This window comes from Leptonychotes weddellii, chromosome 5 (genome assembly GCF_054177405.1).
Source record: "Leptonychotes weddellii isolate Sample4059 chromosome 5, ASM5417740v2, whole genome shotgun sequence".
In the NCBI taxonomy this organism is placed as follows: domain Eukaryota; kingdom Metazoa; phylum Chordata; class Mammalia; order Carnivora; family Phocidae; genus Leptonychotes; species Leptonychotes weddellii.
The window spans coordinates 125473120-125488983 of NC_138373.1; the positions used below are offsets into that span (position 1 = coordinate 125473120).

Sequence of the window (15864 nt, forward strand, 5' to 3'; positions counted from 1 at the left end):
CTGTTTGACTTATTTCACTCAACATAATACCCTCCAGTTCCATCCACGTCGTTGCAAATGGCAAGATCTCATTCCTTTTGATGACTGCATAATATTCCATTGTATATATATACCACATCTTCTTTATCCATTCATCTGTCAATGGACTATTTGTATCATATTTAAACTGTGTGCCTAGGGATAGCAAAGTATTCCTCTTGTGGACAGCATATAATTGGGCCTTTCATTTTTATTTTGACTGACAATCTCTTCTTTTTATTTTTTTTACTATGTAAGAATTTTTTTATTTAAATTCAATTAGCCAAGGTATAGTACATCATTGGTTTTTGATATAACGTTCAATAATTCATCAGTTCACTATAACACCAATCTCTGCTTTTTAAATGGAGCATTTAATCTATTTATATTTAAAGTCATTATTTTCTTGAGTTTAGTTCTACTGTTTGCTATTTGTTCTCTCTTTGTCTTATATCTTTTTTAGTTCCTCTCTTCTTTCTTGCCTTCCTTTGTGTTAATTGAATAGTTTTAGCTCTCTATTTATTTCATCTGTTGTATTTTTGGCTGTACTTCTTTGTCTTATTAATATTTAGTAGTTGCTCAAGGGGATTACAATGTGATTTTTTAGTTTATTATAGCTACTTAATATCATACAACTTCACATAAAATATATGGAGTTGCTGGGGCGCCTGGGTGGCTCAGTTGGTTAAGCATCTGACTCTTGATTTTGGCTCAAGTCAAGATCTCAGGGTAGTGAGATCAAGCCCCATGTTGGGCTCTGCACTGGGCGTGGAGCCTGCTTAAGATTCTCTCTCCCCTTTTCCCCCTCCTTCTCCCCTCCCCTCACTCTATGGAGTTGCAAAAGTACAGTTCCATGCATTTTGCTATACTTTGTGCTATTTATATCATGCATTTGATATCCATATATTTTAAATAATTTACATATATGTACATTGTAAACCCCACAATTTATTGTATTGTTTTTACTTACCAGTAGATTTACATAAATTTAGAAAAGACCGCATATCTTTTTTATGTAATACTGTTTTTGGTGTTCTTCATTACAGTGTCATTTCATCCAATGTCACACACCTAGTGTCATTTCCCTTTAGCTTTCTTTTTTTTTATTATTGTTATGTTAATCACCATACATTACATCATTAGTTTTTGATGTAGTGTTCCATAATTCATTGTTTGCATATAACACCCAGTGCTCCATGCAGAACGTGCCCTCTTTAATACCCATCACCAGGTTAACCCATCCCCCCAGAACCCCCAGTTTGTTTCTCAGAGTCCATAGTCTCTCATGGTTCATCTCCCCCTCCAATTTCCCCCCCTTCCTTCTTCCCCTCCTGTACCTCCCTTTAGCTTTCTTAAGACTTTCTTCTAGTGCAGGTATGCTCACAACAAATTCTCTCAGATTTTATTTACTTAAAAATAGAATTATTTTGCTTCCATTTTTGAAGAATATTTTCACTGGATATAAAATTCTGGGAAGTTAGTTTCTCCCCACCCTCCCCCCAAGTACTTTTCCCTTTAAAGATATCATTCTTTTGTCTGTGATACATGTTGTTTTTTCTGGCACTTCTCAAAATCCTTTTTCTTTATCTTTTCTTTAAAGCAGTTTATCAGTGATATGGCCAGTGTACTTTTTGTTGCATTTGTTTTGCTAAGGGTTCATTTAACTTTTTGTATTGGTAAATTAATATTTTTCTGAAATCTGAGAAATTTTTGGTCATTATTTTTTCAAATATTTTTCTTCCATTTTCTATCCTATTCTGAGACTCCAATTATAACCTCTTGATAGCATTCCTAAAATGACTGAGGCTTTATTAAATTTTTTCACTTTTTTTCCTACGTTCTTCAGATTGGAGTTCTGTTGATGTTTTACCAAGTTTATTGACTATCTTCTGCCATTTTTACTCTGGTGTTAAATCCAGTGAATTTTCATTTCAGATTATTTTTAAGTTCTAGAATTTTTATTTAGTTCTGTGTTTCCTTATCTCCATTCCTCTGTTGAAATTCCTTATTTGGTTTCTAATTATGATCGTGTTTTCTGTTAAGTCAAATAAAATACTTATGTTTGAAATTCATTTCCTTCTAATTCCTTCACCTGACTTATTCTGTGATCTCTTTCTATTGAGTACTTTTTCCTCTTGTGAGTCACATTTTCCTGTCACTAGTAATTTTCCTGCCTGCCCAGTAATTTTTAAGCTTATATTGGACATTGTTGGTGATATTTGCAGAAACTCTGGATTTTGCTATCTTGTTCTGAAGAGTGTTGGTTTTTATTCTAACAGACTATTAAATTACTGAGTAGTAATTTTGTGAATGTGTGGTTTTGATTTCTCCATTATTTACAGAAGAACTACCTTAATCCTGGGATATAGAGTAAAGTTAAAGGTATGGGCCCTTTTAGGATTTTAATATGAGGACTGTGCTGTTTACCAATCCCTTAATTTGGTGGAATTGAAACTCCAAATTCTGTCTCCTCTGCATTGGAAAGCAACTAAAATTTCTACTCAGTTTTGCCTCTGTTTCTTTCCACTATGTTCCTCAGTGTGTCCTTCATACATCTACAATTAAGAGATTAGCCAAGGATTTCAGATGAGTTTAGACCCAGAATTTAGGTCTAACCCCTCTTTGGCTCCCTCCTTTTCCAACTGCTTTGGCAGTCTCACATGCCATTTCCTAACACCTCAAGCCAAAAGCCATTTGTATGCTTTTTTGTTTCCTCCAGGGTGCATAGTTGTTATCTTCAAGAGAATTAGTCTGGTACAAACTATTCCTGTACCATCAGAACAGATCCTCAAACTTACTGTGTTTGGGAACTGGAATATTTTGGTATTTTGCTCCTTCTGCAAAATTATTTTTTGCTGGTTTTGACAATTCTAGTCATACTGAATACTTTGATGTAAAAATAGCCTTACTGAATATTTTGTGATAAGCACACAGAGGGGAGGTTTACATTGCAATAATATACATGACTCTAAAATAAACAGTATATAGTTTTGTTCTTAAAAATATTTTGGCAATCAGGGATTTTTCTATTGGCTACTTTATTTCATGGAGTCCCCAATCTCACTCCATCCTTTCATCCTTTCTCCTCTGTTGGTTTTTTCTCTTTTCATCTCTCCTTTGATTCTCTCTCTCTCTCTCCATGTGTGTGTGTGTGTGTGTGTGTATGTGTGTGTCACAGAATCCCAGAAAACTCCAAATTCTTCCTTTTCTTTCATAGAGCTTTCCCCAAACTTTAGAACCAGGACTACTTTTGTATATTTTAATCTATCAAGGATTTCTGTACAACCACAATCCTTAGAAAACAGGAATGGTTTCAAGTAGCATTTGATTACAATCAGCACTGGTGACACTTGTTCATCAATCAACATTGGTAACAGCATTGGTGACACTTTCTTCTTGAAATCGGTACATGCATCCATTCATTTGCTCAATTATTTATTTATTTGTTAAACAAATATTTCTCAAGTTTCAATATAAGCCAGACATTATTGACTGAGTTTTTTATGATTTCTTTTTCCCATTCTACTTCACTGCCCATTAACTACTAACTTGACAGAGACTCCGTTCTTTATCATCTGCTGTTGTGATACTACATATACAAATACTCCCCTTAAATGTTTATTCACTCTTATGATTTCCAAGCTTATATATACTTATTTATCCCAACTTGGCTTCTCTTGATCTCTTAGGCTAACCCACTCTTCTCCTCCCAAGATATCTCTATTCATGTTAATAAGATATGAAACTAACATGTCATTTACTCATATCCATCCTCAAGCAAATCCCCACAAACCAGTATCTTTCCCATTTCTTCATTAGTGTCAATGATTCAATTTCATCTCCAGGTGTTATAGGGTTGTTCTTAATAGACAACTAATTCTGCTATATAATTACTACCCTAAGAACTACTTCAGATAAATAATTTCAAATCAAATTTGTCATTTTGATGGACATTCTCATGATTTGGCTTGGTATATAGAGCTGTCAAACTAATGACTTTATAAAACAAATCAACTCATTTTCCCTCCAAATACAACATATATAACCCACTTTTTTTTTCAGTAATGTCCAAAAACAAAACAAAACAAAACAAAAGTTTTAGTGAAATATTTTTATAAATAAATTATGCATTCAGTAATACTTGACTTAAGAACTAATATTATTATAGCTATGATCCATAGAGTTTTGGATCCCTCAGTTGTCCATTTATACATGCATTAGGATAGACACTTTAAAAATTTTTATGAAATTTTGTCCTGCTTTATACCTTCTCAGTTTTCTTTCTTTCAAGTGTAATATTTAAGATGATTTTATTTGGCACACTAATAAGAGTGCATGTTCCCAGTTTCATAGTACCACCTAAAATCATGTTTATGTAGCATATTTTGATAAATTCTAGCCCAGCTACTCCAAAATCTATTTCTGGGTTAAACTAGATTGCTAGAGAGAAGAATGCCTGAACTGAATAATTAGAACCTCTGAAGAAATAGTTTTACTAAAACATGTTTGATAATCTGCTCACTCACATTGAGAGACATTGTAAGAAAGAGCCAAGTTAAAGATACTTAGCATTTACTATGTAAGGATGTTGTTGAAGATATTGTTCATTAAATTACATGGCAACCTGTTTATTTGATTTTTTTTTGAGAGGAGAGAGAAATATATCTTTCATCTCAATACCAGAGATTATGGTATTTTCTTGTTCATTTAATTTGTCTTTATTTATAATCACAGAGATTTAAAATCTTGAGTTTTTCCTTTGTATTGTTTTCTATAACATAGAGCCAAGTCATAGCCTACCTTTAGGAAGTGTACAATGTACATTTAATCTGTTGACCCAATTCCTGGGTTCATTCCATGTTTTACTCCTATTTCCTTTCTGCCCAATAAATAAGCACATTCTGCTGATGTTCTTTGCCTTTTTTAAAAAATCTATTCCCAATTATTCTTTGTTATTGTAACCTGCATTGCACTGCATATGTATATATAACATCTAACCAGTTTCTATCAAATTATACTTTTCCTAATAACTAGCTACATGGAGGCTCAGGCTTTTCTTTAAGTTTATACTTTACCAGTTAATTTCTGTTGATTGTTTTCTATTGCCTAATAGAGACTACCTAAACTCACCTCTCAAACTTTCAATGCCTTTCAATAACACAACACTTAATGGCCCCCTCTTTTTTTATTATTACTTCCTTAAACTTTCTTTTTTCTAGTCTAGTATACTTTCCAGACTTTGACAATTTGTAGTTACTTACATCTCTCCCATACCTAATGTGCTTAAACATCTTTTCTTCCACATATCTACTGATTCTTAATTCTTCCTTCAAATTATAGCCCCCAGATATTCTCTTTCCTTGAAACTTTCCTTTGGGCATCACCTATTTGTGGTGGTTTCTATTAGTTAAATTACTTTACATATATTTATGAAAAGCAGCTATTCCCTAAGACTATAATAACTTGCCCACACTGTTCAATGTGAATGATCAGTAAATGTTACTGATTAAATTCAAGTTAGTGCAAAATTTATATCTGCTATGCTGAAATTTTTTTGCACTCAACTTTGTAGGAATTTCTATTTTTATATTGATTCATACTATGTTAGTGTTGGTAAACTGTAATTTTATTTGTATATGCTCATATCATATATCAGTACTTTGTGTTTCTAAAAGGACTGTAGATTATTTAAAACTAGTAGAGACAAAAATATTCTTGATAAACTAGGAAAGATTGTGTTGGTACTTTCTTAAGTTTTATAAATATAATTGTTCAGGCATCTGTTTTGTTTAAAAGAAAGTACATCTGTGGTTGAAGATAAAAATATATAGTCATAAATAAAGAATTAAAGAAACTTGGTCTTCCATGTTAGTATACTTAATCAGTTCAGTGAGAAGTCAGTACAAACCACCATAAGAATCTTATCATGGGAGGTTGGCAACTTCTAATAACTGATATTCAGAAGTTCAGAGAATAATTACACTTTATACACATTTTCATCTCCTAAGTGGAACCTACTAAATAGTCACTAAAAACTGACATGCATTTAAACCTACAACAAATATCACTTATATAGTTCTACAGACTTTCATTTCAACCATGATGAAAGTATTCCACAGATAAGAATAATTTACAAATAAAAATGTAATTTACGGAATACCTTGCCAGTGAATGTTGATCGCTTCATCACAGTTCAGTCATGTTTAGAAAATCTAAGCAAGCTGTGTGATTACTCCAGGAAGCATGGAATGATGTGTTCAAATTAGTACCATCTGTGGATAGAAAAAAATTGAGGTTTTTAGTCATTCTTAAAGAATGGAAATCTGATTCTCCATGCTAAAATGAGTGTAATCCTTTTTGTATCTGTAATTCAATAGGGCAGTTGCTTTGAAATAGTCTAGTTCAACACACAGTTTATCAAGAGAGAAGATACTGCATATAAATGCTGGTCTTTTATGAGTGTCACTGAGGTAGCCTTGCTATAAAAAAATGTTTATGAGTTACATATTTGGCCTCAGATTAGATTTATTTTTGGTTTATCTTTCTAAATACATTTGATTGGAAAATGTGGACAAAATTTTGTACCACCTGAAAACCAAAGGACTGTTTCAATGAACCATAATTTATTCATATAGTCAAACATAAATTATTCATATAGTCAACACATATAGATACATTGAACAATTGTATCTAAGCAATACAACACTTATTGAGTGCCCATATGTGCCAGACACTGTGTATCTGTGCAGGCTCCATCATTATGCCTGTCACATGGAAGGCAACTCAATTGTTGTTACTCTTCCTTTAGTCGGGTTACACATAATTCTTCTTGTTTCTTTGTCAAGTGAAAGAACTCTCCTTTTAGACCTTTATTTCTCTGCAGTACTCATTTGGAAAACACAGGAGTCTGTGGACCACTATTAATCTGCTGAAAATTTTTATGCATTACAAATTTTGCCATTAAAGTCTTCATTCCTACAGTCTGAACATTGGAGGCGGAAAAAAGTTGGTCATAGAACAACAATGGGCATTTAGTCATCCCTTCTGCTGAATTGGGAAAAAGATAGTCTCTTCTGCCTTCTCCAGTTCTTTGGATAACTAATGCATCCCATTTTCTTCCCATTTCTAGTTGCTTAGTAAACCCTAGGTAAAGGAAATTGAAACATGGAAGGGGTGTTTGGTGGTGGACTCAAAAAGAGGGAAATGTCTGGATCATACTCCCTGACTCCCATAGGGATAGAGCAGAGTCTATGGCTTTAATGCAAATGAAAAGTCTATATTAAACTTCTCAAGTATCCCCACTACACTTAAGATAAGACTAAAACTCTTCAATCCAGTCCAGAAGGCTGAACGTTATCTGAGGCTGAACATCTCTAGCTTTCTATCTTCCTATCCATCTCCTTGTGGACCCAGCTATATTCTTTAAGTGCTTCTAATAGGCCATGACTCTCTTTCCCTCAGAATCTTAACATCCTGATGTTTTCCACCTGGGAAGCTAATCTTATCTGTCAGTTCTCTGATTTAAATTAAAGCCTTTCCTGACCATCTATCTAAATGAAATCTCCAGGGCGCCGGGTGGCTCAGTCAGTTAAGCGTCTGCCTTTGGCTCAGGTCGTGATCCCAGAGTCCTGGGATGGAGCCCCACATCATGCTCCCTGCTCAGCGGGGAGTCTGCTTCTCCCACTACCTCTGCCCCTTCCTCCCACTTGTGCATGCACTCTCGCTCTCTTGCTCTCTCTCTCTCAAATAAATAAAATCTTTAAAAATAAATAAATAAATGAAATCTCCTGTTATGTCCTCTTACTTATTTGCTCATTGTTCAAAAAAATATTTATTAAATGTCTATTTTGTTGCAAGCATTACTCCAGACCTTCAGAGACATAATCTAATATGTAGATTGATATTTGTTTGTGTATATGACATATGAATAGGCATACACATTTTGGAGTAATTGCTCAATCTTTTTTATTGATATGAATGTAGAATCAGAACCTTTCTAGATCTTTGGAATACATATTGGAATGAAGTGGAGTTGAAAAGAGGATTAGGCCGGGGCGCCTGGGTGGCTCAGTTGGTTAGCGACTGCCTTCGGCTCAGGTCATGATCCTGGAGTCCCAGGATCGAGTCCCGCATCGGGCTCCCTGCTCGGCAGGGAGTCTGCTTCTCCCTCTGCCCTCCTCCCTCTCATGCTCTCTGTCTCTCATTCTCTCTCTCTCAAATAAATAAATAAAATCTTTAAAAAAAAAAAAAAAGAGGATTAGGCCTATTTGAGGTGGGTTTTCAGAGTAGAATTAGGATTTAGAGGAGGGTGGCTATCAGTTCAAAATAATGAAGTACAAACTAAGAGAGTTATCTGAAAATAGATTTTAAAATGAATCCCCTCAAGATTTTGAGTTTCCTTTTGCTCTATATATTTAAGCAGAGTCCAGAAAAGTAGAAATTGGCCATTTTATAGAGGAAAATTGCATTAGTTTTCTATAGTTATGTCACAAATTATCACAAACTTAGTGGTTTAAAACTACACCCATTGATTATTGCACAGTTCTGTAGGTCAGAAGTCTGGGTATGTTGTGCATGGATTCCTTATCCAGAGGCTCACAAGCCAACTCAAGGTGTCAGTAAGCTATATACTCATGTGGAGCTCAGTCCTCTTCTAAGCTCACAAGCAGAATTGGTTTCTTACATTTAGAGGTCTGAGACACCCATTTCCTGGCTGGTTCATAGCCAAGGGCTTCTCTGAGTTCCTAGAGATGTCCTAGATTCTTTATCCTATGGCCCCTTCTACTTCTAAGCCAATAATGAATGAATTTTTATACATCAAATCTGTCTCTTGCTTAGAATATGTTCCTTCCTCTTTTGTAATGAACCAAAGAAAACTCTCTGCTTTTAAAGGACTTGTGCTAGAAAATCAGGTCCACTGCATAATCTCTCCCTATTTTATTTATTTTTTATTTTTTTAAGTCTTTAGTTAACATACAGTATAATATTAGTTTCAGGCGTACAAATAATGATTCAACACTTCTATACAACACCTGGTGCTCATCACAAGTGCACTCCTTAATTGATTTGGTTTCTTAATTATAGATAAAAAACTTTTTCATATCAGCACCTATCAGAGCTCGGTTGAAAAACTGGATGAAGGTGAGTGTACAGGGGCCAGGAATCTTGGGAGACATCTGCCTACATAAAGGTCAGACATAAAAAGACAAGTTGACCAAGATCATCTCTAAACTTCCTTCAAATTCTGATCCTGTCATCTTCTGATTCATTTGCCAGTTCCATGAATTCAACCACCAAAATAGATCTAAAAATATATTTCTTTCTTATTGCTACCATCTTCTTTCTTTTTTTTAGCATATCCAGTGGTATATAAATTTGTCCCTTTTTCTGTAGTGTAATTACTAGACTAGACTTGATAAAATGTACTTCTGAACATCTCCTTTTGACACCTTGATAGCTTTCCATTGCCTGACAAACTATAAGTTCCTCTAACACAGTATATCCCCGGGTTATTGTATAGCTGACCTATTGTATATCTAGACCTTTCTACAGAACTCCAGACTCATGTATCCATCTATGTGACATCTCTTTCTGGGTATCTGGTAGGCATTTAAAGTTAACATGCTCAAAATAAATTCGTAATCTCTCTCCCCAAAGCTTACTCCTTCCACATCATCTTGGTTAATAATGACTTCAACCTTCTGTTTGCTCAGTCCAAAGGCTTTAGAGCTTTCCTCTACTCTCTCCTTCCTTTAAACCCCACATGTCACACATCAGCAAATCCTGTCAACTCCCCTTTAAAATATGTTCAGAATCTGAATGCTTCCTTTCATTTCTTCTGCTGTGATCCCCACCAGGCCATCATGATCTGTTGTGTTGACATTGAAACAGCCTACTAATTGCTCTCCCTGTTTGTACCCTTCTATCCCTTCAGTCCATAATCAGCACAGTAGTTGGAGTGACTGTGTGAAAACAAGTTAGAGCCTGTCATTCCTCTGCTCAAATGAATGTCATAAGAATGTCCTACAATGTCGTATACAATCTAGCCTTCATTATTTCTTCTCAGACCTCAACTCCTACTAGCCACACTGGCCTCCGTGTTATTCTTCAAATATACCAAGGATGGTTCCAACTTAGGGCTTATAATCATGCATTTTCCCTTGCCAGGAATGTTCTTTTTTCAAATATTCCCATGGTTTGTTCCCCCACCTTTATCAGGAACTTCATGTCTTCTAATCAGTGAGGCCTACTCAGTTAAAAATTTTAATATCCCTGGATCATCTTTCTCTCCTTCTTCCTTTCCTTATTTCTCCCCAAAACACTAATCATCATCCAAAATACTATATACAATACTCACTTATACTTTTATTGTACATAAATATCCCGAATGTAAATTACACAAGGGCAGGGACTTCTGTCTGGTTTATTCATTGTATACCCAGCACCTACGATAGCACTTGGCACAAATTAGGTGCTCATTAGATATTTATTGAATCCTGAATTAATATGATATATTTAAGAACGAATGAGTTTTCCAACTTATTTTCTTATTTTTAAGTGTGACTATTGTCATATAGTTTTTACTGATTATGTCATTTTCATACAATTCATTGTTACCATTCTATCTTAGTCTTCTAAGCAAAAGCCTTTGCACTTATGCAGGAAAGGCATGGTTGAAGAAAGTACTTATGTCACTTAGTTCATTGTTCTTTCATGTTCCTAACCATAACATGCTTGTGTTACTTGTTCAATAAGTGGCTGTTTCTTGAAAATAAGACATAAGCCTTTTATATCTTGAATCCTTCACACCAGGCTCAGAGCCTCACAGGTGGTATACAAATAGCAAACCAGTGGTCAATATGAAATCTAATAGGTGACCCCAAGTAGGACCATGTGATTGTAGATGATATACAGATACCTTTGTCTGTGTATTAATGTCAGTGTGCTGGATGATGTTCTAGAAAGTGTTTTGTCAAATTAATTAATTTATTTATCAGTTTTGTCAAATTTAAGTATATGCAAGATAAAATAAAAATAAACTAATATGTAAATTATTAATTCTGCTAATAACACTGTTTATTTAGAATTATTGTATAATCAATATTTACTATATATAAGATGTATTTGTGTCTATCCAGACATTTAAATGTAAGTATGTCTTTCTTGGGAACTGAATATTAAAACTCAGTCCATACCCAGGGAAGTACATAAGATTAAATGAGCATACAATTTTCTTTGTACTAGTGTTTATATATGAAGCCAAAGTAAGTTTATATGAGATTCTTATGAGTCAGTTTGGGAGCAAAATTGGGAATTAATCAAATCATAGTTGTTTTGTCCTCTGCCTTTTGAATCAATGGTCTCTGAAGCATCACCTTAAGGTTCTGCTCATTAAATGTGGTGATGCTAATCTAAAGGCAGTTGTAATAAGAGATTGCCACTAGGTGCATAATAAAGACATATTTTTGAATCCATTTCTTCCTTCTGTTTGACAGCTTTTGGTAATTCTAATTGTTTTCAATTTTTCTCCTTTAACTTTTAGTTCCCAGTGTTCCCACAAATATTGTTTTTTCTAATGTTCAGTCAACTAGTGCAACATTAACATGGATGAGACCTGACACTATTCTTGGCTACTTCCAAAACTACAAGATCACCACTCAACTACGGGCTCAGAGATGCATAGAATGGGATTCTGAAGAATGTGTTGAGTATCAAAAAATTCAGTACCTTTATGAAGCTGACTTAACTGAAGAGACCGTGTATGGATTAAAGAAATTTAGATGGTACCGATTCCAGGTGGCTGCCAGCACCAATGCTGGCTACGGCAATGCTTCCAACTGGGTATCTACACAAACCCTTGCTGGTCGTAAGTATTCCCTCGTATATGTGTTTATACGTTTGCATTCAAGGAAAAGCTCTTTGAATGCTTTTCCACAGAAATCACTCAAAGTATAGGTAGTGATTGCTCTTGCAACTTTAGTTTTATATCTTAAAAATAACTAGTACCTTACTAGTTCAGACAGCATCGTTAATCATAATTACCTAAATAAATTTGTTACTTATCCTGAATACTATCTACATGGAATTGTGATGCTTCCATGCAAAGGAAATAAATATATATATATTTATAAATAAATAAGTACATATATATACACACACTGATAGCTGTTGAATTAATGATTTTTACTTAACACAATTTTGTGTAAAATCACTGAACATGAAAATTACTGAATTAGTGTATAAACTAATGCATGTAATAACATTTGTTTTTAATTTAATTGAATCCCAATGGGAAACTCAATTTCAGACATTATTAGTTAAGGCTTTTCTCAGACTTTCAGAGTTCCACCAAAGTCCTAGAGTCTTCTCTTGCAATAAAGCATTTTGGGCCTCTCTTGTAGTATATTATTAGGTTATACTCATTGCCATTGAGCACCCTTTGTCCATACCTACATTTTCCCTTCATATCTGGATGCTCTGCTGCTTTTAAGCCAGACTTTACAACTTTTTCAGTGACTTTAGGGATACACACACACACACCCACAGCAGCTGAGATAGGTCTCTCAGCAAGCAGCTTTTCAGCTTGTGCTTTATACCTATATAAAATTCTGAGGCAAAGAAATACCAAGGGTTCAACTCTGAGTTTGAGATGTGGAGAAGGAAAAAACACAGAAAAGAAACACAAAATAATTTCTCAAAATTATTCTGCCATCTACCCATTTTTAGAACTTTTGTACTCAAGAAAGAGCTCTTTAAATGCTTTTCCATAGAAATTATTCAAAGTATGGTAAAAATGCTATTATAACTTTAGTTTTATATTTTAAAACTAATTGTTACCCTACTTGGTTAGATAACATGATTAACCATGAGTGAGTAAATAAATTTCTATTATTTATCCTAAACAGTATCTACATAGAATTATAATGGCTTCCATGAAAAACAAATAAATTGTAAGTCAAGTGCTGTGAAAGCCAGAGCTGCACTGTCCAAAATGCCATTTCCACCCCAAGCCATCCTGAGCAAATTTCCAGTTGCCCAGGTCACCCAATCGCAATACCCTCCCACATAAACCATCCAAATAGGGACCTTATGTTACCATTCTTCTATCTTGATCAAGACTGTTACTAGGTGATTCCTTTCAAATCCAAATCACATTTTCCTAAAATTTTTTGGTACCTGTAAGTAGAGTACCAAAGAGAGATACAGTGAGATTTTCAGTGATAAATAGATGCTGTTGTAGGACTTTATAGATAAACTTTGATCTAGAGACTTTATTTTTTAGGTTACTAAATGTATTCCCAGGAATGCCTGGTGTAATTTTTGTATAATAAATGTCCAATCAATATTTGTTAATGCAATTCAACATTTGAGATAGAATCCAAACAACTCAGCTTTCAACACAATTATCCAGCCACTCCTCCTTGTAGCACTTTGACTCTAGGTTTCTGTAATATCTGCCCTTCTTTTTTTTTCTCCTATCACCCTGGTAGGTCTTTCTCAGTCTCCTTTGCTCATTCCTTTTTTAAATCTAAGTGTTGGAGTGCCCAGATATCTATATTTGACCCTTTTTTGTATCAACACACAACCCCTACGAGATCTTACCTTGAAGTGGTTTTATCCTGTCCTATGACTTTAAGGTCTACTGATACAGTGATCATTCTCAAATATCTGTTTCTAGCTCTGACTCGTCTTACTATTATCACTGCATTAACCTAACTGACCTCCTGAGCTTCCAGGCTGATCTTTTAAACCTAAATCAGATGATGTCACTTCCTTGTTTAAAGCCATCCAATGGATTTCCATTGCTTTAGAATAAAATTCAAATTTCTCTTTTTTAAAGATTTTATTTAATTATTTGTCAGAGAGAGAGAGAGCACAAGCAGGGGGAGAAGCAGGCAGAGGGAGAAGCAGGCTCCCCGCTGAGCAGGGAGTCCTATGTGGGGCTCGATTCCAAGACCCTGGGATCATGACCTGAGCCGAAGGCAGGCACTTAACCAACTGAGCCACCCAGGTGTCCCAAATTCAAATTTCTTAACATTATCAACAAAGTCCTATATGACTTGGGCCTTTGCACCCCCCTGGAATGTTCTTTTGACTGGAATGTTCTTTCACCCCAGCCTCACATGAGCAGCTTTTCATAATGTATACCTCTACTTAAATGATTCCTGCTCAGAATGGATTTCCCTGACCACCCAATCTAAAACAACTTTGCAGTCTTTTTCTAAAATATCATGTTATCTTAATGAGCATTTATAATTATGTAATAGCTTTTTATTTTTATTTGTTTTTAGACTCTGTCTTGACCATTGCTATTTCTTATTGCCTAGAGAATGGTGCCTGGTAAGAGTAGGTACTCTATTACTATTTCCTAAGTGAGTTAAACTTGATGGAGTAAACTCAAGTGGGTAGGAGAGAATGAACTGTTTTCAAGTTCAGGTGATACTGAGGTTGATGGTGCCATAACACAGAAAAGAAAAAAAAAATCAAATTTGGATTGGTTTAGTCAGTAAGCATGGTTATTTTGAACCTGTTGGTTTTGAGAAGAAATAACTATTCTAGTCCAATTAACTAGAAAACAGAATACATGCTAAGAGATAAGAATGTAGGAAAATAGGGATTTCAGTTGCATCAACCTGGAAAATCACAAATGAAGATTTGGCTTAAAAATGGGACACTGAATGGGGTACCTGGGTGGCTCAGTCGGTTGAGCGTCTGCCTTTGGCTTGGGTTATGATCCCAGGGTCCTGGGATAGAGCCCTACATTGGGCTCCCTGCTCGGCGGGGAGTCTGCTTCTCCCTCTCCCTCTGCTGCTCCCCCTGCTTGTGCTCTCTCCCTCTCTCTCTCAAATGGATAATAAGGTCTTTAAAAAAAAATTTTTTTTTAAATCTTTTTTAAAAAATGGGACATTGACTGAATGAATAAACTTTAAAGTCCCGAGGCAACTGGAAGTTAACTGAAGGGGTACTATAATGAATGAAGTAGGCTGATGCAAGGCAATTGGGAGTGGTGGAAACCGTGACAAATTAACAGAGAATGTGCTATTTAAAAGCTAATAACTGTCCTATAGACAGGTCATGCCATTAGGACTTCTGATGTTTTCAGAGAAACAGGAAATTTAGATTTTTTTTTATGTGAAAATGCTCAGTTTCTTGCTTATAACAATTTGGCCTTTTTTTTTTTACTTCTTTTTTTTTAAATTTTTTTATTGTTATGTTAATCCCCATACATTACATCATTAGTTTTAGATGTAGTGTTCCATGATTCATTGTTTGTGCATAACACCCAGTGCTCCATGCAGAACGTGCCCTCCTCAGTACCCATCACCAGGCTAACCCATTCTCCCTCATGGCTAACCCATCGTCTCTCATGGTTCGTCTACCCCTCTGATTTCCCCCCTTCATTCTTCCCTCCTGCTATCTTCTTCTTTTTTTTTTTTCTTAACATATATTGCATTATTTGTTTCAGAGGTACGGATCTGAGATTCAACAGTCTTGCACAATTCACAGCGCTTACCAGAACACATACCCTCCCCAGTGTCTATCACCCAGTCACCCCATCCCTCCCACCCCACCCCCCACTCCGGCAACCCTCAGTTTGTTTCCTGAAATTAAGAATTCCTCATGTCAGTGAGGTCATATGATACATGTCTTTCTCTGTTTGACTTATTTCGCTCAGCATAATACCCTCCAGTTCCTTCCACGTCATTGCAAATGGCAAGATCTCATTCCTTTTAATGGGTGCATAATATTCCATTGTATATATATACCACATCTTCTTTATCCATTCATCTGTCGATGGACATCTTGGCTCTTTCCATAGTTTGGCTATTGTGGACATTGCTGCTA

General features: G+C 35.2%; 1 protein-coding gene across 1 annotated transcript in view; it reads left to right on the forward strand.

The window, feature by feature from the left end:
- PTPRQ (protein tyrosine phosphatase receptor type Q) overlaps positions 1 to 15864 on the forward strand; it is a 231612-nt gene that overhangs the window by 129330 nt on the left and 86418 nt on the right. The window contains exon 29 of the mRNA XM_081818978.1: positions 11561 to 11884. Coding sequence (XP_081675104.1) covers positions 11561 to 11884 — 324 coding nt within the window. The remainder of the gene's footprint in view (positions 1 to 11560; positions 11885 to 15864) is intronic.